This window comes from Orcinus orca, chromosome 2 (genome assembly GCF_937001465.1).
Source record: "Orcinus orca chromosome 2, mOrcOrc1.1, whole genome shotgun sequence".
NCBI classification, from domain to species: domain Eukaryota; kingdom Metazoa; phylum Chordata; class Mammalia; order Artiodactyla; family Delphinidae; genus Orcinus; species Orcinus orca.
This window is the reverse complement of record NC_064560.1, coordinates 87,117,294-87,142,154: the sequence shown is the minus strand read 5'-3', so window position 1 is coordinate 87,142,154 and position 24,861 is coordinate 87,117,294. Positions and strand designations below refer to the sequence as shown.

Here is a 24,861-nt window from a genome sequence, read left to right as displayed (position 1 = left end):
TTTTTTTTTTACTCAACTATTATTTACTCAACATTTTTTCCATGTTGCTGAATGCCACTGTTGCTTCATTTTCATTGATGAATAATAATCCATTGTAAGAATATATTAAAATGTATTTATCCATTCTCCTGATGATGAGCACTTGGGTTGTTTCTAAGATTTGCTGTTGCAAACAATATTACTCTGAACATTCATGTACACACCTTTGGGTGCACATATGCAGAAATGAAAATGCTGGGTCACAGGGATAAAATTTCTCAGCTTTATGAAATTTAACACCAAATGTTTTCCAAAGTGGTCGTAGCAATTTATATTCCCGTAAGTGATAAAACAGATCCTGCTTATCTGCAACCTCTGGTACAATCAGAGGTATTGTCAGATTTTTAAATTTTTGCCAATCCACGTAGATGCTACATGGTAAGTGATTACGGTCTTGCTTTTACTTCCTTGATTAACAGAGGATGAGCAGCTGCTCATATTTTTTGGTCATTTCTTCAGTGAGATGCCTGTTCATGCTGTTTGCCTTTTTTTTATTGGGTTGTCTTTTTCTAATTTGTAAGAATTTTTATAACGCATCTTTATTACTAATCTTTTATAGTTGTATGTGTTACAAATGTCTTCTGGTTTGTAACTTGCGTTTTCACTTTCTTAAGGTGTCTTCTGACGAACAGAAGCATTTCGTTTTAATAAAGTCAAATTTACCAATCTTTTATGATTTGTAATTCCATCTTTTTCTATTCTCTGGGTGATTTTGTTTAAGACTGGGATAATTTGTTCTTTGAAAGTGTGACTTAAGACTCACTTGTAAAATTATCTGGGTTTAGCAGAAACTAACACACCATTGTAAAGCAATTATACTCCAATAAAGATGTTTAAAAAAAAATTATCTGGGTTTGGTAAATTTTTTGTTTTGTTTTGTTGTGGCAAATTTGAAACTACTATTTCAATGTATTTTACAATTTTAGAGCTATTCAGGCTTTCTATTTCTTCTTGTATCAGTTTTGTTAAGTTATATTTTTCTAGGAATTTATCAATTTTGACAAAGTCTTCAAATCACTGGCATAAAGATGACAGAATTTTATTAGCTTTTAAAATTTTGCTCTATCTATAGTTATGTTCCCTTTTTCATTCATAATATTATTTAATTGTGCTCTTTTTCTTCTTAATCAATCTAGCCAGGTTTATCTGTTTTGTTAGTTCTTTAAAAGAATCATCTTTTGGCTTTTTTGAGCCTATCTATTGTACCTGTTTTTATTTCACTGATTTTGGTTCTTACCTATATTAACTCCTTTCTTCTACTTTGTTTGGTTTATTCTGTCGTTAGAGACTTTTCTAGTTCTGTTATTCTGGAACTAAGTGTTATCTTTATAACAGTTACAATTAATGGAGAATACTAAATAGTAATTTATAAAAATCTAGCACTGGCCCCTTCATATGGTAGACATGCAACTATATGGTGGCTCACTTTTATATAGAGACTATACAGAACAAGAACAAAAGAAGACTGAAAAGGAACTCCGACATAAACTTGAAACAATGAGAGAGCTAAGTCAGATTCATTTTCTGAGCTGGACGAAGCTGAACTCATCTCCTGACTAGAATCTGGACATTGTTTATGCCTTATCTTTGGAATAAAATGCTTCCTCTTGCATTCAACGTGACTAATATAATAGTGTATAATTATACATAGTTTAAATTTTAAAAGGTGGTTGACAAGGAGGAGAACAATGTCTTCAGAAATGTAAGCCAGTGGAAGGGGCTCAAGCCTTCAAGTGCATTCATATATAAACCCGCATGCACGTGGTGTGCACACACACAATCTATAATGACAGGCTAATGCCAACACCAAAAATGTGTTCTCCGAAGAGCCTAGTTTCATTTCCCAGTTATTCCTTAACCCACTCCCAGGACCAAGGCCCCACAATGAATAAAACCATCCCCATGGAGAAGAGGATACCTAAGAGAAAGGGAGATAGTTTGCCTCAACTTGCAAAGAATCTAAATTCCTAATGAGAGAAAACAGAGACAGATTATGTATCCATGATTGGGGAGAGAGCTGACACAGACCAAGTGTCCATGATGGAAGAGGAGACAGCATAGGATTATGTATTCACAAAATGGATGCAATGTAAATAGAGTCAATGTGACCAAAGATTATTTCTTACCTGAGTATCCAAAGGAAATACTGGAGATGGGGCTCAGGTAGATGCCTTTGCCATAGGCTGCTCCATGCAGCTTGCAGGGAAACACCAGGATGAGCAATATGAGCCTGGGCCCACCCATGGCTGTGTATTAGGCAGCCACAAGGCTTATCCAGCCCTCTGTCCCTCCATTTAATCTTCTCACTCGCTCAGATAACTTTAGGCACCTACTCTTGAAAAGCTGATTGGCTGAAAAGTGGATGCAAGTTAACCCCTTTGCCTGTGAAATAGTAGATATTGATGCCTTGGAGAGTGAGGAGTGGCAGAGCCACTGAGTCAGTTCCTCAGAAGACATGCTCTTGTCCCTAGGCCTTGGTGTATATATGCAGATCCCCACCCTCCAAAAAGGAATGCAGAACAGGCAGTCAGGAGGAGGAACAATAATTATTCCTTGGAGTCTTGCAGGGCAAAGAAATGTCTCCTATGTCAACTATCTGAATGAATAGTCACATATATTGAAAAGCTCTAACAAGTTAATTTATCACAGTGGCTGCAATCAGCAATTTATTATTTCTACCTACAGCTATATGCCCATTCCTAAAAACACCAAAAAACACAGGCTAGGGTCAAAATACAACAGCCACGTTCATTCTATACATATAGTTTCAACTTCCTCCCTAGCGAAGCCTCACGGGAGGCTAGGTTTGAGGACACTGAGGCAAAAATAGTTGAGTACTCTAGAGTAGACTTCAAAACTGAGTGGGGCAGGGAGGGGGGTGGAGAGAAAGGGAAAAGGGGCACAGCCTCACCTGCAGTTTGGTGTAGGATGCATTGACCAGCCCATTGCGCAGGATCGAATGCCAGTTCTCAATGTGGGACCCACTGTAAGGCAGGGTAGAATATATGTCTCCTCATGGAATGAGGTTCCCAGGAGCACTTCCAAGACTGCCACTCCCACCCATTCTCACACTCACAGGACATGAAGATGGACACAAATAAACCTAGCAATGGATATGCACATGGATATAGTCACAGGCATGCAAGATGTGTGTGTGTGCGGCTAACCCTTACATTTTAATATACAGTCTCCTCTTCTCTTCCATGCTTCAAACAGTCCCATCCTAAATCCTCAACTGCTGGTTCAATATTTTCATTTGCCTATTATCCTGATATCTCAAATTCATCTCAAACTCAACACGATTATCACTGATCCCAAATATGGCTTCCAGTAATGAGTTCACATCTCTTTTAAGGAAAGGGTACCACCAACTCCCTTTAAGTGACCTTTAATCTCTCTTTTTCTCTCTCTCCTCTCACAACTGGGCATAAATTGCTGATTTCCTTCAAAGTAGCTTTCAAATCTATCCCTGCTATAATCTGTTCCTTCAACCACATATTTTTATATGTAAAAGTCATTTCTCCTCAACTACATCACAAGTAGCTTGAGAGTAAAGACCATATCTTATGTATCTTTATCCTCTACAGCACCTACCACAATAGCATGTAGTATCTGTTGACTGATTGGTTGATGGACATAGATAACACAAATCATATGCCTCAAGTGAACTTGCCTTCCCATCCCTCTACATTATTTCTGCCTTATCCAGCACCCATCCCCAGCCCCGCCCCACTCCTCACTGGAAGGCAAAGGTGCTGCCATAGAGCTTCTTGGCAGTCCGGAACCGAGCCTCCTTGGCGGGAGGGCTGCTCAGCAGGAGGAACTGGTGTGAGGTGTGCATGAACTTCAGCTGCTGCCCAGGGTGGGGGTGGGGTCAGGAAAACAGAGCAGAAATGGAGATCAGGGAGGGAAGGGAGCAAACTAGGCTTGCACTGACCCCAAAGAAAGGAAATATGTGTAGGCCCAAAGACTACTGAGACAAGCCCAACCAGGCAGGTCTAGGACCAATTCAGTTAGCTGGTTTGGAGCCCCTCCCTGCCCCTCACCAGAAATTTAGTGTTTAGAGGGAGAATGGTCACTTACCCTGCTGAGAGGTAGTTTGACAATGTGTGACCTGTTACTAGAGATGATCCTAGGACAAAACAGAGAAAAAACAAAAAGGTAGAATAAGTGTGTGGTTAGGCCATCCTGAACAAAGCAGCAGCCTTGCTCTGCCCCTGGGAGAACAAGCAAGGATTCCAGGGCTGTTTGAGTCCAGGACACTATCTGGATATTCCTGTGGGTGGTAATGTTTGTGTATAAAAATGTAAAAGCGAAGTTACTGACCAGGGACCAGCAAGTTACTGGGTAAACACAATGGATGAAAGAAAGAGAGAAGTGGGAGGTGGGCTGCTACATCTAGGGAGAGAAAATGATAGAACAAAAGGTCAGCACAAGAGGTCAGCTACCAAAAAAAGTTAGAAAGGTAGGGTCTGTATTAGAATGGTGACAACTTACACTTGGGATTTAGAAACTTAGAACTGGGGCTCAGGAGCCATCCTGCCTGAGCTCAAAGGAAGGCTGAAGGCTCTCAGAGATGAGGGGAATGGAAAGTTATTGTTTGAGCTGCAGAAAAAAAACAGAAGAAACTAGAACAAACTTCCTGAGGATTTGGGGACAGACTGGGCCATATGTAGGCTGAACTTAGAGGATAGGAGAGAACAAGGGCATAAACTGTTGAGGGCTCAGCAAGGGAGTATTATCTCTTATAGCGGACATGGTTTTTTTCTTTTGTGCTTCACTCATGTACCTGTGATGCCATCCTGGATGGTCTATGCCTGGTCATTCCTCATACTAAGAGGGAGCATGTTGCATTGAGAAAGTACTAATGTCAAAGGCTGACTAGACAGAAGGAAGTAAGCTAGAAGGGGAAAGCTATGTCAGGAAAAGAGAAGAGAAATCAAGAGAACAGAAATCAAGATCAGGGAGGGAGGGCAAGGGGTGGAGGGAAGTAGAGAAAGGTCAGAACCTTTGCTAGGAGAAGGGAGTAATAATAGTGCTTCAAGGCTCTGGACAGTCAACATCAACAAGGAAGGGCTTGAGATATGGAAAGGGCATAGAAGAGGGAGACAGACTTCTCTGCGTGCATAGAAACCCTAACTGAAATGAAGTGTTAATTCCGACATGCAAGCAGCACTCAGAAACCTATTGGGAAACAAGAAACACCTGAAGAGAACTTGAGACATCACATTAGAATTTGTGGGCTCTTTGTAGGATCTGAGTTCCTGTCAAGGGCAGGTGTATCAGTAAAACCCAAGAAAGAGCAGCCATAATATCTATAACCTTGGGAAGGATGCTGAAACCACCTCTAAGAGAAGGTGTAGGCTCCATGTTTGATACTATGCCCCATTCCCCCACCCGCCAAAGGATGAACCATTCTACTCATACCACTGCAGAAGAGGATGGGCCAGGGGATCCAGCTTGTCCATCTGCTTCTTGATTTCCAGATATGAGCCCTGTAAGACAATGGCCGTAAGGTTATCTCCCAGGAGAGATGGGAGCCCTCCCACTTTCCACAGACTATCAGGGCCCAGGGCAAGGTAGGCACCGAAGACCATACCAAACCAAGAGGAGATGGGCTTCCCACCCTCAAGGACCCCAGTCAGGTTGGGAAGACTCATAAATAAATATGAAAATGACCGAAAATGCTTACAAAACAACATGCAGGTGGGTCTCCCTCATTTTATGCAATTCCTACAGCCCTAAAAAGTTGATTATAAATCAAAATAAATAAATAAATAAAATCAATGTCCCAGAAAGATTAGGCTAAGGAATCCTGTGGTAAAACTTTACATAAAACATAACAGTCCTTCTGACAAGTAAATCATCCCTCCTGGGTGTATGTTATGTGTTAATCTGAACTGTGATATATAGGATTTGCTGAGAAGAGGCCCACCTGTAAATGTGAGTACAAATGAATGTCTATTCATGCAGAGATTGCAGACGAGGGGTGGGGAAGTCTGGTGAGAGACAGCCTTGAGTCAAAGGATGGTCACTGCTCCATGTGGCTGCCCCACCCCTAGAAGGATAGAAGATGTAGGCCCCTGGGTCTAGTTCCTTACCTCCAAGCCCCCCTCCTCACCCTCCCAACCCTGGACAGAGGTCTTTCCCTCACTTCTCTAATGCCCTAAGAATTATGGAAAAAACATTAAATAGGAACAACTTGTGAAGGAATTAGCAGCAAAGGTAAAGGTTGAGAGATACATAAGGAGTGAGAAATAGGAATAACAGAGCTAACAAAACAGAGAACAAAGACTGAGAAGGCTAAAGAGGGAAAACTAAAGAGAATACAGTGAGGGATTTGAGTAGCATCTCTACATCTTCACTCCACTTGCATGAATTTCAAACAGAACAGGGCACTTGAGTGGGCAGGCAGGGGACAGGCAGAGGGTAGAATACCTGGGTCATCTCCCGGATGGACATCACACTATCCAGAGCTTTCTGAAGTCGCTCATAATTCTTCTTCTGTGGAGAATCAATGGGAAGAGAAGAACCAGATGAACAAAAGTGGAGGAGAGTAAGACATGATGAAAAGGATGGGCCAGATGTACAAAATAATTCTAGGCCCCAGGGAAACAGCATAGTATGTCATGGAAAGAACACAGATTTCATGTCAAAAAGTTCTAGAATCACATGCTAGTTCTTTTTTTACCAGCTGAGAGTAATAGGGTAAGTTACTTAACCTCTTAGAACCTCAGTATCCCTGTATGTAAGTGATGATAAAAATTCCCACTACCCTCAGAGAGATGACCTGAAGATTAAATAACGTATGTAAAGAACCTGGTATAGTGCCTGATACACAGCAATGAGAGTAATAGTGAAGCACTGTGCTGGGTACTTGTGATGGTTAATTTTGTCAATCATCAATTGTGTCAATTTGGGCCATGGGTGTGTCTGGGTGTGGCTGTGAATGGGTTTCTAGAGGAGATTAACCTTTGAATAGCAGATTGAGTAAAAGAGACTGCCATCCCTATTCAGGTGGGACTCATCTAATCAGCTGAAGGCCTGAATAGAACAAAACAGCTGAGTAAGAGTGAACTTCTCCAGCCTGACTGCCCGGAGCTGGGACATCGGTCTTTTCCTACTTTCAGACTGGAACTGAAAAATCAGCTCTTCTTAGATCTCAAGCCTGCTGGATTTTGGATTGGAACTTACACCATCAGCTCTCCTGAATCTCCAGCTTGCCCACTACAGATCCTGGTACTTCTCAGCCTTCATAATCACTTGAGCCAATTCCTTACAATAAATTTCTTTCTCTAAATATCTTCTATTGGTTCTGTTTCTCTAGAGAACCCTAACTTATACAATATTTTATATATATTATCTCCCATTTTTATAACAGTAGATATTATCTCCTTTTTACAGATAAGGAAATTGAGGTTCAGAAAGGTTAAGTGATTTGCCTAACACCATTCAGCTAGGGAGTAGCAGAACCTCAAATGGAATCAAGGTCTGTCTGACTCCAAAGTCTGTATTATTCCCTATCATAACATAACTAATATTAATCGTTCTCCCCTTCTTCTGAGAAACTCAGAAGTTATTATTTATCTTATATTATTAGTTATGTTTAGTTATTTATTCACTAAAACGGCTAAAGCAAGAGTTCCCAAGAAACAAGTGCTCCATTTCTTCTGTCCCCTTATTCCAAGCTGTTGGAATGACAGCCCAAAGTCTTCCACTGTCTTTTAACACCTCTGTTCCTGAGTCCTGATTTTCTTCCCAAGCAACTATACCTTAGGATTAAAGGCCAGAGTCTTGGGATCAGTGGGGTCCACCACAGAGGGATAAGGCTCAAAGATGATGCTCTTTCTAGGGGACTCCAAAGCTGCCCTACACATGGCCACCAGCAGATCCACCACCTTAAGAGAAAGGAGAGAAAGGGGGCAAAAGCTAAATGATTTCCCAGTGCTGGGAGTCACACAGTACCCAGCATAGGTCTACCTTCTGGAGGTGCTCAGCATTTCTCTTTTTTTTTTTTTTGCGGTACGCAGGCCTCTCCCATTGCGGAGCACAGGCTCCAGACGCGCAGGCCCAGCGGCCATGGCTCACGGGCCTAGGAGCTCCACGGCACGTGGGATCTTCCCGGACCAAGGCACGAACCCGTGTCCCCTGCATCGGCAGGCAGACTCTCAACCACTGCGCCACCAGGGAAGCCCAGCATTTCTCTTTTTAAAAGCAAATATGAGGGGTGGAAGAGGGATGGATTTGGAGTTTGGGATTAGCAGATGCGAACTATTATATATGGAATGAATAAACAACAAGGTCCTACTGTATAGCACAGGGAACTATATTCAATATCCTCTGATAAACCATAATGGAAAAGAATTATGAAAATGGATGTATATATAACTGAATCACTTTGCTCTAAAGCAGAAATTAACACATTATAAATCAACTATATTTTAATAAAATTAAAAAAAGACAAATGTGTATGATTTTTTCATTAGAAAATATAACCTCATTATAAAAATTCAAGAACAATGTTTAAAAGGGTGATTAAAAAAAGAGAAAAATCATCCCCTTGCCCCCAGATCTCACTCCTCACAGGTAACTACTGCTAAGTTTGATGTATATTCTTCCAGATATTTTCCCTACAGAAACCGTTATTTTATTATATAGGCAATAAAAAAAAAAGAATTGTATTATACATACTGTTGTGTTTTCTTTTTTATATATGCTATAATTTTCTATCCAAAAATTTCTACTGCAAAGGACATACCATCACTCTTTAACTGGACCCTGTGCAGAGGGGTTTGTATCCATTTTTTTTTTTTAAACTATTATGAACAATACTAGGGAATTCCCTGGAGGTCCAGTGGTTAGGACTCTGCGCTTTCACTGCCCAGGGCACAGGTTCAAATCCTGGTCGGGGAACTAAGATCCTGTAAGCCACGTGGCGCAGCCAAAAAGTAAATAAGTAAAATATTTTAAAAAACCCACTATAGTGGGGTTTTTTATACTATAGTGAACATCCTTACACAGAAAAGCATTTCTGGAGATTAAATTCCAAGCAGTGAAACTGCTGTGTTCCCCAGCCTTTCTTGATCCCAATTCCCCAGCAGCTTTTCCCTCCCCCATACCTCTGCTCCAGTGGCCACCTCCTCTGCAGCTCCGGACATGACTCCCAAGGTGTAGAAGGAGAAAACGCACAGTTCACGAGTACAGACGGCTGGCTGAATGGACATATTAGAGATGGTGATGGCAGGAGGTGTCCAATAAGAAGGTATCATAGTGCAAGAGGGGTGCCTGACCTCAGACAACTCTAGATTGATATTCACATATCCCCATCTTTCCAAATAGGACTGCTGAGATTTGCTTTCTGAGAAAAACAATTATTTCTAGAGTCTCAAGCAGTGTGGACAGAATTCTACCTTTACCATAGATCCAGGAAGAAAGGAAAAATGGAGAGATGAGGAATTAAGGGGCCTCAGCTAAGGGTGCAAGAAAGAGGGTTACGAAATAGAGGCATATACCTTGAGCATGGACCCATTCTGGAAGACATGCTGCTCATCACACACCACGCAGTACTCGTTCAATGTTGGAATCCTCTGCTCTGCATATTTCATGATCTGAGGAGAGAAGAGATTCTACTTATCTTTTGGAAGCCTGGACCCAGATGTAGGAAATAATCTGAACTTCTTTTCCAGTTACTCTCCTACCTCCCAGCCTTGTGCCTAAGGTAGAATCTGTTCTTGGATCCTGCACTTAGTTAAACTGATAGCCTAACTCTAGAGCTAAGACTATATAGTATAATAAAAATAAGATCAGCCATGGTAGAAGACCTGGGTTAACATTCCCCCCCTACTACTTAATACCATATATAACTTTGGGCAAGTCAATTAACCTGAGCCTTGGTTTCTTCATTTACAAAGTGGACATTATTCACCTCACAAAGGTACTGAGAGTAAAAAGATGATTTCTGTGAAAGTATTTCATAAACAAGTACTAATCAAACTATTAACATTAGTTGTAGTAATTACAGATTGCCCCCATGTGACAAGTGAGTATTCAGTCCATGATCAGATGCCTGAGAAGCCATTTTAACTACCTAGAACAATCAGCCTGTAAACTGATCAAGACCATAGATAAAACTCTGTGCTGGGAAGACAGCACAAATCCAGAGCTCATGCAGCAATATCCTAAAGTGTTTTTTTTTGGTTTTTTTTGCGGTACGCGGGCCTCTCACTGTTGTGGCCTCTCCCGTTGCGGAGCACAGGCTCCGGACACGCAGGCTCAGCGGCCACGGCTCACGGGCCCAGCCGCTCTGCGGCATGTGGGATCTTCCCAGACCGGGAAACGAAACCGTGTCCCCTGCATCGGCAGGCGGACTCTCAACCACTGCGCCACCAGGGAAGCCCCTAAAGTATTTTTTACACACTCTGTCTTAACATGGCTTTTGCAACCATGTACACTTTGTGTATAAATCAAATTGTTCCCATTTCACAAACTTTTGGGATGGTAAATGGACATGCAAGGGCTTTTATTCATTCATTTAATGCAGATTTATTGAATGCCTACTATGCACCTAGCTCAGTGAAAGGTCTCCTTGATTATTCAATAACATAAAAGACTGTCTTCTGAGACCCCATACTCCAACAGAGAAGATGTGGTATGTACACAACTTAATTACAATTCAAGGCAGCATATGGTACCTGACACATCAATGTCATATAAAACAAAAAGCATCAAAAGAGTTCAATGAGAGGAGACACACTTCCAGCTAATACATTTCAAGTAACAGAGAAGATTTTATGGAAAAGCTGGCATCTGAGACTTGACTGCAATAGGCAGATATAGTGAGAAAGGTCAGTGGAGGGAATGACATGAACAAAGATAATGGAGATGCAAAAGTGAAACCATGGGGCATCCCTGGTGGCACAGTGGTTAAGAATCCACCTGCCAATGCAAGGGACACGGGTTTAAGCCCTGCTCCAGGAAGACCCCACATGCCACGAAGCAACTAAGCCCGTGTGCCACAACTGCTGAGCCTGTGCTCTAGAGCCCACAAGCCGTAACTACTGAGCCCGAGTGCCACAACTACTGAAGCCGGCACACCGCAACGAAGAGTAGCCCCTGCTTGCTGCAACTAGAGAAAAGCCTGTGCACAGCAACAAAGACCCAAGGCAGCCAAAAATAAAAATAAATAAATTAAAAAAAAAAAAGTGAAACCATGTCTGGAAAATAAAGAGGGTTTAAAAAGAAGCAAATGACCAGAAGCGGCTAAGCAGTGAAAGTTTGTGAGGAAAAGTGAAGCCCACTTGAGCAAGGATGTGCGGGATCATAAGAAAATCATTGTCAATCCTTCTCTCATCTTGGCACCAGCGCACTTAACATTTGCAATGTCTCATTTGGCACTTGATCGTAAGTGGTCTATAAGCGTTGTCTTCCCAATAATGCTATAAGCTTCTTGACGGTGGAAACTATGCCTTCTTTTCTCCTATCCACACAACACTCAGTATAGTTCTGGAAGCAGAACAGTTCAGGAAATGTCTGCTAACTGACTGAAGAGCTGGGAGATGTTAGGGGATCAGATGGGTCAGAAAACAGGGGAAAGGCTTTGGAATGAACCTTTGGACTTGATTACCTGGACAAGGAATCCATATTCCAGAGTGGGGATGTTTTTGCAGTGACCACTGACCTGATGAGAGGAAAAAGACAGACTCCATGAACCTCCTATGAAGCTGGTGACTAGAAAGACCTCACTCACGCCCACTACCTAAAATTCTCTTAAAGTAGCTAAGCCCTAACGCTGATCAGTCTAAGTAATCCCCAAGCTGCAGAGAAGACCTTCAGACATTTTTGCCAAGGTTCTTAAAAAAGACTCACCTCAAAAAAAAACAAAACAAAACCAAAAAGACTCACCTGTCCTTAAACCCCTTCAAGGTAGGTGGAATAGGTCTGTAAAGTAGCTGACTACCAAGTCCTAACCACAACCTAACAAAATCATACATGACATCTCCGTGGGATGCCCAACCCCAGACTCTCTGCTTCATGACATACTATCAGAGAAGCCTGCCAGACTGTTCAGATATAAGTTCACAACTATTAAAAAATGGGTTCCATTCTACTCACTCATGATTCATGCCCAGGTTGGGTTTATGATGCCTGGACAACCAGACCCCCACCCCATTTTGAGAAGCTGTATTCCCACATTTCCCCTCCCACCCTCTGACACCCAAGTCAAACCCTCCTCAGCCATGTACCAAAGGAGAGGTCCATGCTGGGGGAGGGAGGCCCATGTGCTGGGGGCACTGGAGACCTGCCTGGGGGCTGGGAGGGTAGCCAAACACCTCTACTTTGGGGTTCTTCATGGTGCAGGAGATGGAACGGTTCATGAGGCGTCCAACTCGAAGCTCTGGTACACCCAGTTTGCCTTTCAGCATGGAGTCCTGTATGATAGGGAAACTCGGAGACCTGAACACAGAGCAAAGAGAAGTGATGAGACTGAGGATTCAGTATGAGCACTAGAAGAGGCCTGGAGGGACTTCCCTGGGGGTCCAGTGGTTAAGACCCCGCACTTCCAATGCAGGGGGTGCGGGTTTGATCCCTGGTCAGGGAACTAAGATCTCTCATGTCACGTGGCATGACCGGAAAGAAAAAGAAAAAAAAAAGAAAAAAAAGAAGAGGTCTGGAGATAAGAATAGATGAAATGACCTAAGCCAAAGATCAACTCATATCTGAGGAAAGTTCCAATGGATCAAACTGTCAAAGCAAGTAGATCACTACAAAACTGGTTTGATTTTTATGTCATTATCTATATGTTCTTCAGATTGGAACATGAAGGGCAGGCAAAAGCAAAGCCTAGGTCATTCTCTGCAGCATCTAGGCCAGGTAAGGAATGATACCCTGGAGAGGATGCCTGTTTCACTTAGAGAGAAAGAGAGAGAGAGAGAAAGAGAGAGAGAGAGAGAGAGAGAGGGAGAGGGAGAGAGAGAGAGAGAGAGAGAGAGAGAGAGAGAGAGGGAGGGAGGGAGGGAGGGAGGGAGGGAGGGAGGGAGGGAGGGAGGGGGAGAGAGAGAGAGAGAGAGAGAGAGAGAGAGAGAGAGTGTGTGTGTGTGTGTGTGTGTGTGTGTGTGTGTGTGTGTGTGTGTGTGTGTGTGAGTGAGAGATTATACTACTAGGCAAGAAATAGTTGGACCCCAAAGAGCCTAATGTCTGTCTGTCTGTCAATAATGGCACCTGGAAAACTACAACTCTGGGTTTGTATTTGCCTTTGGGAAGATCAGAAGGCACCAGGGGGGATAAATGTAGGCCTAGGATCAAAGAATTGAGCAATATTTATTTCCAGAACCTAGGTAATAAATCAATGTGCCCTTCCATAAGAGCAAGGACTTGGGGCCTATTAGCTCTGACTCTGCCTCCTTAGGATAGGGAATAAGGATAAGTGTCGAAGAAAGTAAAGATGGAGAGATTAGCATACATTTCTCCAAACATGTACCATGCGCTAGGTACATAAAGGACGAGATATGACTACTGGGTCAGGAGTAGAAGGGTAAAGACACATAGGGGACAGGACCATGTGGGTGGTATTAGTAGTTAAAGGTACAGAATTTAGAGGACCTAGGAAGAGGATAGAATAATTTACATAATCAAGAAAGTGGGGTGGAGGCTTAGTTGAGATTACAGTGATTAGAGATAATCAGCTCATGGAGAAACTTACTTGGGGATGGGTGAGAAGATGCTGAGGCCAGCTCGGAACTTCTTGATGGTACCACTTGCCTTGAACCAGCTGTGCCTCTTCTCCTGCTGGGTCTTTAAGAAATCGTTGCTGAGATGTTTCCATTGTTGGGATGTAAACATACCCAGGATCCTAAAGAATTAAAGAGCAACAGGCTTAGAGAAGCTCAGGCAGGGGAAGCCCAGGTCAAGAAATAGGACTATGAAAGGCAACTAATCTAAAATTCAGACCCAGGGACTGCAAAGCTAGTTGTTGTAGGGGAAGGTGTGTCTCAAGACCCCACTGATAATAATCTTAGCACATGGAAATGTACTGGCCTAAAGTACCTCTTTACCTTCGTGGGTAAATTCCCACTCCCTTACCTAGTCTAATGGACCAGAAAAATTCTTAGATGCTTTGCCTTTAGAGGGAGATCTCAAAGGTGAGTCTTCAAAGGCTGTGAACCTGGCAATTTACTGCCAAGAAGAGCTATACTGAAAGTGGAACAGAAGTGGTGAGTACCACCCTCTGCCTTATGAATAGTGAAGAAAAGGACAAGGGACACGAAGGGTATGACATTGTTAGGCAAAACATTACATCCCCAAATTTATGGTTTCCAACTTGGGCTGGGCCCTCAGCTAGTCTTGTCAGTCCTTTCACTTGTCCTTGATCAGTTCTCTCTAGTATCACTCTACCTTATTATTCTAAATCCTTATCACCTTCTTTAAGCTCCTACCTTCACCTATAACTGATAATCTCTCTTCTCAATAGAAAAAACTGAAGGCATGAGATATCATCTTCCGTAATTTTGCAACCCTACTACAGAATCCATTTCCATTTCTACCCTTACTTGATCCCTCCATTCTCTGGAGACAAGGTAACCTTCCTATTAAGGATCAATTGCTCTGTTTGTCCTCTAGATCTCAGCCCCTCATGGGACCTTGATCTGTCAATCATCCCCCTCTCCTGTCAGCTCCTTTACTGAAGTCTACAAAAAGTTTCAAGTTTCTTTACCTCAGCCTAGCTATCTCTCCCTCTTCCCCTTATATCCTCATCCAAATTTCTTAATCCACACTTATTGTTTCTATTTTGTTGCCAATCACTCACTTCTCCAGAATACTTACTGTATTCTGGTTTCTACCTTCACCACTCCACTACAATTGCTCTCACCTTGATGCTAAATCCAACAGAAACTCCTAAGTTCTCCTCTTACTCATCCTCTCTGGCATCTGGCCCTCCTTGTAGAAATGCTCCTCCTTGCCTTCTCTGACTCTATTCTCTTCCCATTGTTCTCCAATTTCTCTGACCTACCTTCAGTGTTTCTTCTTCCTCTACCTACTCCTGCTATTTTGTCTGGGTTAAAGGGTGTTCTGCCCTTAATTTTATTTTCTTCTCATTCTATCATGCTCTCCTTTAGCAATCTCATATTCTACACTGGGTGCAAGTCTCACCCATACACTGCTATATAACTTCAACCTGAACCTCTCTTGTAAGTATCAAATCTACATATCTAACTCTGTATTGAGCATCTCCACTGGAATATCCTAAAGTTAACTTTAAACAACATGTTTAAAATGGAAATAACTATCTGTCCTCATCCCACAAACGTGCTCTTCTTCCAAATCCCTATATAAATGAGTGGTATTATAATTTACCCAGACATCTAGGCTGGAAACCTAAGAGTAATATTCCACTATTCCTTGGCTTTTATCATATACAACATACCCAAATCATTCTTCAAGTCTTATTGATTTTAAACCCTGCAAATTTCTCTAGTCTATCTCTCATCTCTAATCTTACCTACAGTTGTACTTTGGTTCAGGCTTTCATCATCTCATGTATGGACTTCTACAAATGCCTCCTATTAAAACAGTTCTGGTCTCTTATCTCATCCCTCCTACCTATTTTGCACAGTGCTACCAGAATAGTTTTTTTTTTTTTTTTCTTTTTTTTGTGGTACGCGGGCCTCTCACTGTTGTGGCCTCTCCCGTTGCGGAGCACAGGCTCCGGACGCACAGGCTCAGCGGCCATGGCTCACGGGCCTAGCCGCTCCGCGTCATGTGGGATCTTCCCAGACCGGGGCACAAACCCGTGTCCCCTGCATCGGCAGGCGGACTCTCAACCACTGCGCCACCAGGGAAGCCCTAGAATGTTTTTTTAAAAACTAAATCTGACCGTGTCCTTTCTCTGCCTAAAACCTTTCAATGCTTCCAAAAGCCCAATATCCTCTCTGATTTGGACTCCTTCCTGCTTCTCTGGCTTTAACTTTAGCTCCTACCATTCTCCCCTTGCATTTTACTAGCAATACATAACTACTTGAAGCTTCCTACACACATGCTGCTTCACATAACTATGCCCTTGCAAATGTTATTTACTCCATTGTCTACATGGGCAACTCTTATCCATCCTTGAAAACCAGTAATCATCTCCCTTTCATCTTTCATTCATCCACCTGCCACCAGACTGAGTTACACCTACATCTTCCTCTGTGTTCTTTCTAAATCTTACATATTCACTTGTATTAGAACATGTATCCACTGGACTCTATTTGGAACTTGACTGAGTTTACTTCTCAGTATTGTATACCAAATACTTAGCAAGGTGCTCAACACATTCAATAAATTAAAACTGTCTGAAATCCTAGAGCCCCCACTCTGAGGAAATGTGATGAGCATGACTCTAATTCCAGGGTTGCACTTTTCCTTAAATGCTAAGTACTGATGAGTTTCACCTCTCACCTCCAGGAAGCCTCAAGGCCAGATACCCCAGAACACAAGCTCCCTTACCTAACCATAAATTTGGCTCCCCAAATTTATTTTAGTCTTTCTTGGGCATATCTCAGAAATACACTTTTGGAAGGAAACATTCAAGAGTCTGCCTGTCCATCCACATGTCCATTTCTCTTTCCCTCAATGTTCATAACCAGAAAGATCAAAGTTCTTACTTTTTCAACTGAAGACCCAGCCCAAATCCTTCCTTATTTGATGGCTGGAAAACCTCAATTGATGGTTCTGCAAAGAGAAGAGAAAGCTCCTACTATGTATCCATGTCTATCCTCCTGGGAGTCTAAAGCCCCAGTTCAGTGGATTAGCTTCCTCAGATTCTAAGGGTACTCTAAACAATAATGATGGACAAGGGAAATATCTGAGGCAGAGGGTAGATTCTGGGAACTGTCTGACCAATTTCAGATAGCCTCAACTTATACTGGAAGTTGAGGGGAAGGGGAGGAATAAGTAATATCTGGGAACAGAAAGGCCTTTAAGGCATGACTATCAGCAATAGGGTATGAAGACACCAATGAGAAGAGACTGAAAAGCTCCTACCAATGGCCTACAGATTACACCAACAGGTCTTGCTCCTAGTTTTTCTCTACCTCAATTAACTTAGGACTTTGGATGAGACCACACACAGAGCACCCACATGCCCAAAGTCACTGCCTTTACCCGGTCCATCAAGGTACTGGGAGAGTGAAAATCGCAGCCTCAACACAATAGGTTCTGTCCGGAGGACCTTCCAGGCTGTAGAAACTTCCTCCTAAAAGAGTAAGGTCAATAGTTTCTAGTTTAGCAGCAGAGAGGAAAGGACTTGAAGTTTTCACTATATGATACACACATGCACACAGCACTGTCTGCTGATGATCTAGGAAAAACAGGCATGAATAATATGTGCTTCAAATACAGCAGTCAGGAACAAGACTCCAGGCCTACATGGCAAAATCCACAAGCCCAACTAGACATGTTGTTGGCAGGTACCAGCACCACTTACATCGAGGAAGCTGATGTTGATGTGGAGGTCAATGTCCACGTCATCAATAGTTCCATATTCTCTATAGAGATACAGGCAACCACAAGTGAGACTCATTAAGGGAGAAAGAAGGGAACAGAGACTGAGGTGGAGGGAGAACTGAGCCTGGGGATAAGGGAGAGGGAAGGGTGGAAGGCAGCTCTGTATTTAGGTTCTTAGCTACAGCCTGAAGCCAATTTTATGATCTGGGCCTTTGCCAGGCCAGAAGCCCTTCTTACCTCAAAGGTGAAACTATCAGCCTAGAGGAGTCTAGGATACGAGGGAACTTCTAAGAAAAGTGGCTATACTTTCCTACTTACTCCTGTCAGCCAACCTCAAGTATTCCAAATAACTCCCACCATCATTAAACTCAAAACTTATCAAGGTCCACTAACCACCTGCGCCCCTATCATACCATAAAGAAAAAACCTCTACCCTTTTAACAGCTCAGAAAGAAGTGGCTGAGTCCCCTGCCATCCCTGAAGTAGAGTCCCACCTGATGGATACAGAGTTTTCACTGTAGATCTCCTTCACTGCTTCAATGTCTGCATCAAGCTGTGGGTGTCGATACAAGTCAGCTGCACAGCTCCCCTAAGTCAGGAGGAAAAATGGTGGCGGGGAAAGACAGAGGGGAAGAGATGAAAAACAGAACATGATGAAACATCCAGAACAGGGATATCAAACTACAGCAATACATACAAGCAAAAGCTGCGTATGTGAAGGGGCTTTTGGTGGTGGCCATAGTTGGGCCACCAGACAAGTCTCATTGACAGACAAGTCTCCCTCCATCACCACTCTAGGAAGTTTTAGGAGACCAACTGCAGGCTTTGCTTAAGGAGTTCACATCCTTAAGCCTCAGCTTCTTCTCTCAACCCTGACCAGGACACTTAGGGATCCCTTCTGTAAGAACTCAGAACAGACTGAAGAGTACAGAATTTAACTCAGATTGGTTCTGTCTAGAGTCCAACATTCCTGCTCAGGATCATGCCCTAGGCAGTGATAGCATTAAACAATCATTGGTAGAATAATCTTTTAAAATTTTGACCCTAATGAATGAAACGACCCCTGCTGGCTAGTGAGGGAATAGCCAGAAAATAATGTTTTACAACTAAGAACATATGGGTCAGCGGTCCCCAACCTTTCTGGCATCATGGACCAGTTTCCTGGAAGACAATTTTTCCACAGACCAGGGTGGCAGGGGTGGAGGGTGGGGGTGGGAATGGGGATGGTTCGGGCAGTAAGGCGGGCAATGGGGAGCGATGGGGAGCGGCAGATGAAGCTTTGCTGGCCTGCCGCTCACCTCCTGCTGTGCAGCCCGGTTCCTAACAGGCCACGGACCACGGACCCCTGATATGGGTAACCTCCATGTACAGAGGGTGTAGTTTACACTGGGAAAGATATGAGTTCCAGGCAAGAGCAAAGATATGAAATCAGCATTGACAAGGCAATCCTCAGATTACACTGACGTTGTATCTTCATCTCTACTCCAAAATAATCTTTCATTCTTGATGTATCCAGAGAAAAGCACACATTTAGACCATCCATCACGGGTTTTGGGGGCTGTAATCTCACCTGAACTCCATAGAGAAATTCCTCTGATTCATTATCTCCCTCCGAATCATCATCATTCCAGAACTGGCCTTTGATGTCCTAATGATGAGAAATAAGGATACAACTCTTTGTTGGGTCCCTGTTATCCCACGGAACAGAGTGGGGTTAGGATGGGAAACAGGTTTCCACAAAGAATGGGAGGTCCCTTGGGATAGAATAACTGAGGCCCTAATCCCTTTGCTCCCTTCCCCTCACCCTTTGGGAGCGTCTCACTCTCTTCCTGAATCTGGTCATATCCATGGTCTAGCACTGACTTGGTGTCATGGAGGAAAGCAGTAGGGAATTTTAGCCTTCTTAGGTATGGGGTATGATGATTGAGGCTCTGGTAGCCAGTGGGGGAGGCATGAGGAAGATTTCAATGTCAAGGTTGATTCCTAGGCATATCTAAGTTCTAGTACAAGCTGGCCTCTTCTGGATCATTACCCAAGATGGCTCTCAAGCATACCTAGCTCTTTTGTCTCATAACTCCTTTTCTAACCCTTATTTAACTCTCCCCTTCCTTCCCAAGAAAGCTCCCTATACACACACCAAGTAATACTGTTTCCATGCCCCTTCTCCTTCCTTTAACTTCAAATAGCCACTCTATTTACCAAAAGGGTAGGAGGGAAAACACCGGGAAAACTTGAGGTCTGCACTTTGTTCCATCTACCCCTGGATGATCAGTTGGAGAGTTGGGCAGTCAGTTCTCACCATTGGGTCAGTGGGTCACACACACTCCCAGGTCAGTGCTAGGCAGCACCCCTCCATACCACCAGTTGAACCCAGGCCAATGAGATGGGCATTTAGGAGGCCACAAAGGGAGACAAGGGAGGGAGGGGGAGATGTCAGGGGCTGACTGGAGATCTGCTGAGGAAGGCAGGCTCTACTGTTGTGGTGGTAACAAGTCACTGTCCTGTAGAAAGTAGACAACAATTGATCTCATCACCACTTAATAACTGGGTGGCATATACACAAGCACACATTTATGGGTACACTTTTATTATACATATGTACAGACACTTGCACACAGAGACATACTTGCATGCATGTACACACACTTGTACACACAGTTCTTTAAAAATAATGAACCGTGAAAGCACTATACAAACATAAGACATTATTGTCCTCCAGCTGGAGAGTTGTGATTGAAGCAAGCTCTTGCTCTAGTTCATAATGCTATATCAACCCCGAAGCCAAAAATGATGACGGTGGGACCAGACGCTTATGCTACTCAGTCTAGTCAGTTCATTTTAGAATATTCTTCATAGTGCCAACCACCATCAGAAGCAGACTCTTTTTCTGGATTCTTTACCTCGTTACTTCTCCAAATTGAGTCATTGTCTCTTTTAACACCAGTATCCATAAAAGCCTTTATATAACAACCATAGCTACGTTTAAAAGTCCTCAACAACACTGATCATTCTCCGGTAGACACAGTCTGAGTTGTCACAGCCAAAATAATGCCCTGGATTCCTCCTGGAACCTACTCCCCAAATAATGTAATACTGATCCTTAGAAATGCTCAGAAAAACACTAACCCCTACCCCTTTCACAAGATTAAAAACCACTGTCCTAGGCCTTCTTGGCTCTGCGTTTATCTCAGTTTCATCCACTCCAACCTTATACAGAGGTGTTCTTGGTCTTTAACATGGTTCTATTTAATCTTAGGTTTCTAGATCAGTGGTTCTCCAGTAAGGTCTGTGGATGTGCAGCATCAATATCACCTGGGAACTTGTTAAAAATGTAAAGTCTCAGACCCCCTACTGAGACCTACTAATTAGAAACTCCAGAGGTCTAGTAATCTGTTTTAACAAGCCCTCCAAGTTATTCTGAGAACCACTGTTCTAAATCCTTGCGCGTTCCAAGGGCCTATGGTCTGCTCCTCAGATAACAACTTAAACTTGGTAACTGACGCAGAATGGAGTTATAAAGCACAATGCCAGGGCAAACAGCACAGCAGTCCTCCAGCTGGCAGTGCTGACTGACACATCAAAAACAATATGCAGAAAAAAAAATGCAAAAGGAAACTGCAACTGAAGTTTAGAGGTGAAATGGCCTGATATCTGAGATTTGCTTTAAAATACAACTCCAGCACAAAAAGTGGGGGGGTGGGGGGGAGATGAAATAAACATGGCAAAATGTTGATTACTGACGAAGCTGAATGATGAGTACATAATGGTTTCTTACACTACTTCTGTATATAGTTGGAAATTTTCATAAAAAGAAAAAAAAATCAGAGTCTACTCTTGTACTCTTGTAAGGGCTCTCTCTAAAAAGTTAACTCTAAATGTGAAAAGGAAGATTATCACTAAGACTCCATAAATGTCTTCTTGCTGTTCTTCAAACATTATCAAGCATATTCCCACCACAGAGCCTTTGCCCCTGCTGGCCACCCTTCTCGGAATGCTTTTCAACCAGATACCCACATGGCTTACTCCTCTACCCTTTCAGATCTCTGCTTGAAGGTCACCTTGACTATCCTATATAAAACAGCAAAACCCCAACACACAACATACTAGCACTCTCCATCCCCCTTCCTTGCTTTTTTTCCACAGCACCTACCACGCTCTGACGTACAAAATGTCTGTTTATTGCATTTATCTCCCACCAGAATGTAAGCTCTATGGTGGTAGAGGCTTTGACTCTTTTGTCTATAATGTCAGCCCCTCAACACACATTTATTGAATGAGTGAATGAATGAATGAACTGTCTGCTGGAGACATAAGCCAAAGGGGAGAGACATACAAGAACTTAAACACATCTACACAGACAAAAATGATTTTAAAAAGCAAGACTCCATTCACCTTCAAGAGCAGCCGAGAACCAGAATATGAAGATCTGGCGGCTGTGTTTGTGAGATTTGAAAATAAACAGTCAGGTGCTGATCTGGATGATCACAGAGGAATAAAGAGGGAGGCACTAATGTCCAGCCTGGGCTGTCTCGGGTTGGGTGGTAGGATGATGACAGCGTAGGCCAGAAGTACCAACTTTCACAAGCTCTCTGTCACTGTGGAAGTCAAGAAAACTTAGTCTCTCTCCAAGGGCTGTTGCTGCTTGGTTTCTGTTGTTATCACAAGGAGAAAAAGGTAGTTCAGAGGAAATTTTTCCTGTCCAGGGAAAAGACAATTCAGAAACTACCACCTTTTTCAAACCAGGCTGTTTCAGTGAAAGGGACTCCCACCTTCTAATCTCAAAGCTCATTTCTCTGGAGAGATGGAGAATGGGTTTAAATAGTGAAGAGTGGGAAAAGGGGAATGGTGGGTAGTTATGGAATTCATGGAATCACAGACATTTTAAAGAGGAATAAGCCTGAAAGATGGTCTATTTCAAAGCTTTCATGTTATGTATAGAATAATCAGGTGTAGGGAGGTCGAGCTACTTGCTTAGGGTCAGGAGTAAAGTGGAATTGGGACTTACGCACATCTGACAGGTTCTAATTACAGCCACTCCTCCTGTGATTTGGTTACAACCACTTAAGGGAGTTGTTAATGAATTAAGCCAGAGAGACCTATCTAACTTATCCAAATGAGGTAAAGTAGGGAACCTTTCAAGAAAGGCCAGGCCAAATACAGACTGTGTGAAGAATGCCCAGAGAAGGGTGTCTGTTGTTCAGTGCTTTGGATGATGGCAGCTAACGGAGAATTTGCACGGGGACAGGCCAAATGTAAATAAGCCTCAAGTCCGGATGACAAAGGTCCTGGCCTAGGCCCAAGGGCGCTTCCCCGGTGTGACAACTTTACATCTAGTCAAAGCCTCCGATCTCAACGTTTATACTCTGGGTTTGCCTCCCAGCTTTGTGGTACTGGGCAAGCAGGTTACTCCGCTCTACAGCGAGTGCTCCTCTCGGAAAGCCTAGGCCACGTAACAAAGAGTGCGGGGGAGAAGCCACAGACCTGCGATTCCCGCTATCCAGGGTACCCGGCGGAGGCAGAGGCCGGCGTGAGCCTCTGAACACTGGCTGCCACCGCGCTCTCAGGACAGGCCCTGAGGCCTCCTTTAGAGGAGCAATTAAAAGCTCTTCTCCGGTTTCCTCCGGAGACCCCAAAGACACCCAACACCTGCCTCCCGGGGAAGAAGCTCTGTGCCCGATCTGTGTCGCCAGCAGCCCAGCAGCCCAGCCTTCAGCGAAGCCTATCAAGGCCAGGAGGGCCCCTCAGAGCCACCCGGCGCAAGCCCCTCACTTTATCCACCCCGGCCGAGGCGGGGCGGGCCCCGCACCCTTCCCGCGGCCCGGCCGCCCCGCCCCGTCCCGTCCCCGTGGCGGCCGCCTCACAGGCTGGCCTCGTGAGTACTCACGGCGACCCCGGGCCGCGCGCGGCCGCCGCCGAGGGAACTAGCGGCCCGGGACGCCCCGCGGGGGCGGAGCGGCAAGCCAAGGGGCGGGGGCCGGGCCGGGCGGACGAGGTCGCGCAACTCCACGCCTCGTCGTTCCGTCACGGCCGCGCTCAGCCACTCTGCGCACGCTCGCGCGGCGGCACCGTGACCACGTGGCCCGCTTCGGACCAACTGCCACGCGACCTACCCCTAGGCCCACCACCTCCCCCGACGCCTGGTTGGGGCGCCTGCGCAGTGATCGCTGGTTGGGAGCGGGGTGCGGAGCGGAGGGTGGCGCCTGCGCCATGGGGCTGGGCGGGTGCGTGGAGAAACAAGAGAGGCCCGGCGGGTGCATGGAGGGCCCTATGAGCAAAGCTGTTGGCGTTTGGCGCCCCTTGTGGTTGGGAGGAAGGAGAGGGGAAGGCAGTTCCGGCTACCTCTCTACTTTAGAACCCGGGTGGCGGATAAAGATTGAGACGGTCCCCCTGAGACCCTGCTGACTCCAAGAATCTCTAGTTTGTAACACCTTAGGGTCTTTTAATTCTTTTGTTTTTAATTTTTTTTTCTTTTTTGGCTGCACCACTCAGCATGTGGTATCTTAGTTTCCCTACCAGGGATTGAACCTGAGCCACCTGCACTGGGAGCACAGAGTCTTAACCATCGGACCGACAGGGAAGTTCCAGCCTTTTTTAATTCTTAAGTTTAACTCTTTTGCTCCCCTGGTAGCTGTGGTGTGCTGGAAAGCACTCTGGCCTTCTGTTGGGACAATCTGGGTTCAAAGCTTGGTTTCAGCACTTACTGATTGTTCAGCCTTAAACCAAGACTTTCACTTTCTGAGTCTTAGTTTTCTCATCTGTAAAGAGAGAAAATATCATCTGGGGACAGTGATATCTGTTTAATGGGGCTGTTGTGGTGAGGATGAAATGAGATGGTGTGTCGAACCGTATGAATGTGCAGGTATTTGACTCTTTGTATTTTACAAAACAGAAATTTCATATGGTTCAACCTAACACATATAAAGTAACCAGCAGAATACCTGGGACTAGGAAGTCGTCCAAAAATGGAAGCTGTTAACCGTGGTTATTATGGTTATTCCCCTGAGACGTGGCCAGACCTCCCTTCATCCTTATCAGAATTGGGTGTCTTGGAGCTCCCATGTGCCCCTCTTTTCCATCAGCACTAATGGGGAAAAGTTTATCTTATATCTACTTACCTTCCTCATTCCCTCTTTTTAGCTAGACACAGCGTACACAAGGAAGGCTTTGGCTCTGAGTGATGTAAACACGTGACATATCTATCCCTCCGGAGCTGGCCTCAGTCAGAATTTTTGCAGTGAGGGACTTCCCTGGTGGCGCAGTGGATAAGACCCCGTGCTCCCAATGCAGGGGGCCTGGGTTCGATCCCTGGTCAGGGAACTAGATCTAGATCCCACATGCATG

The 24,861-nt window shown here is 44.1% G+C and overlaps 1 protein-coding gene across 17 annotated transcripts in view; it reads right to left on the bottom strand.

The window, feature by feature from the left end:
- PARP6 (poly(ADP-ribose) polymerase family member 6) overlaps positions 1-23,601 on the bottom strand; it is a 28,451-nt gene extending 4,850 nt beyond the window's left edge. Inside the window, exons 1-21 of one of the 17 annotated variants that reach the window (XM_033440001.2) lie at positions 23,002-23,593; positions 21,913-22,169; positions 19,820-20,021; positions 19,091-19,168; positions 18,015-18,109; positions 17,501-17,561; positions 17,179-17,269; positions 16,680-16,746; positions 13,739-13,888; positions 12,282-12,492; positions 11,663-11,716; positions 9,552-9,647; positions 9,159-9,251; positions 7,812-7,937; positions 6,478-6,543; positions 5,467-5,534; positions 4,123-4,171; positions 3,780-3,892; positions 3,116-3,142; positions 2,951-3,023; positions 2,166-2,235 (exon numbers count right to left, since the gene is read on the bottom strand). In XM_033440001.2, the coding sequence (XP_033295892.1) occupies positions 2,166-2,235; positions 2,951-3,023; positions 3,116-3,142; positions 3,780-3,892; positions 4,123-4,171; positions 5,467-5,534; positions 6,478-6,543; positions 7,812-7,937; positions 9,159-9,251; positions 9,552-9,647; positions 11,663-11,716; positions 12,282-12,492; positions 13,739-13,888; positions 16,680-16,746; positions 17,179-17,269; positions 17,501-17,561; positions 18,015-18,109; positions 19,091-19,168; positions 19,820-19,822 (1,591 nt within the window). In that variant the 5' untranslated portion in view covers positions 19,823-20,021; positions 21,913-22,169; positions 23,002-23,593. Of the gene's footprint in view, positions 1-2,165; positions 2,236-2,950; positions 3,024-3,115; positions 3,143-3,779; positions 3,893-4,122; positions 4,172-5,466; positions 5,535-6,477; positions 6,544-7,811; positions 7,938-9,158; positions 9,252-9,551; positions 9,648-11,662; positions 11,717-12,281; positions 12,493-13,738; positions 13,889-16,679; positions 16,747-17,178; positions 17,270-17,500; positions 17,562-18,014; positions 18,110-19,090; positions 19,169-19,819; positions 20,022-21,912 lie in introns of those variants that run through there. The other 16 variants (XM_033440002.2, XM_049706488.1, XM_033440003.2 and 13 more) reach the window with 16 other exon arrangements.
- Between the last annotated feature and the right edge of the window lie 1,260 nt (positions 23,602-24,861).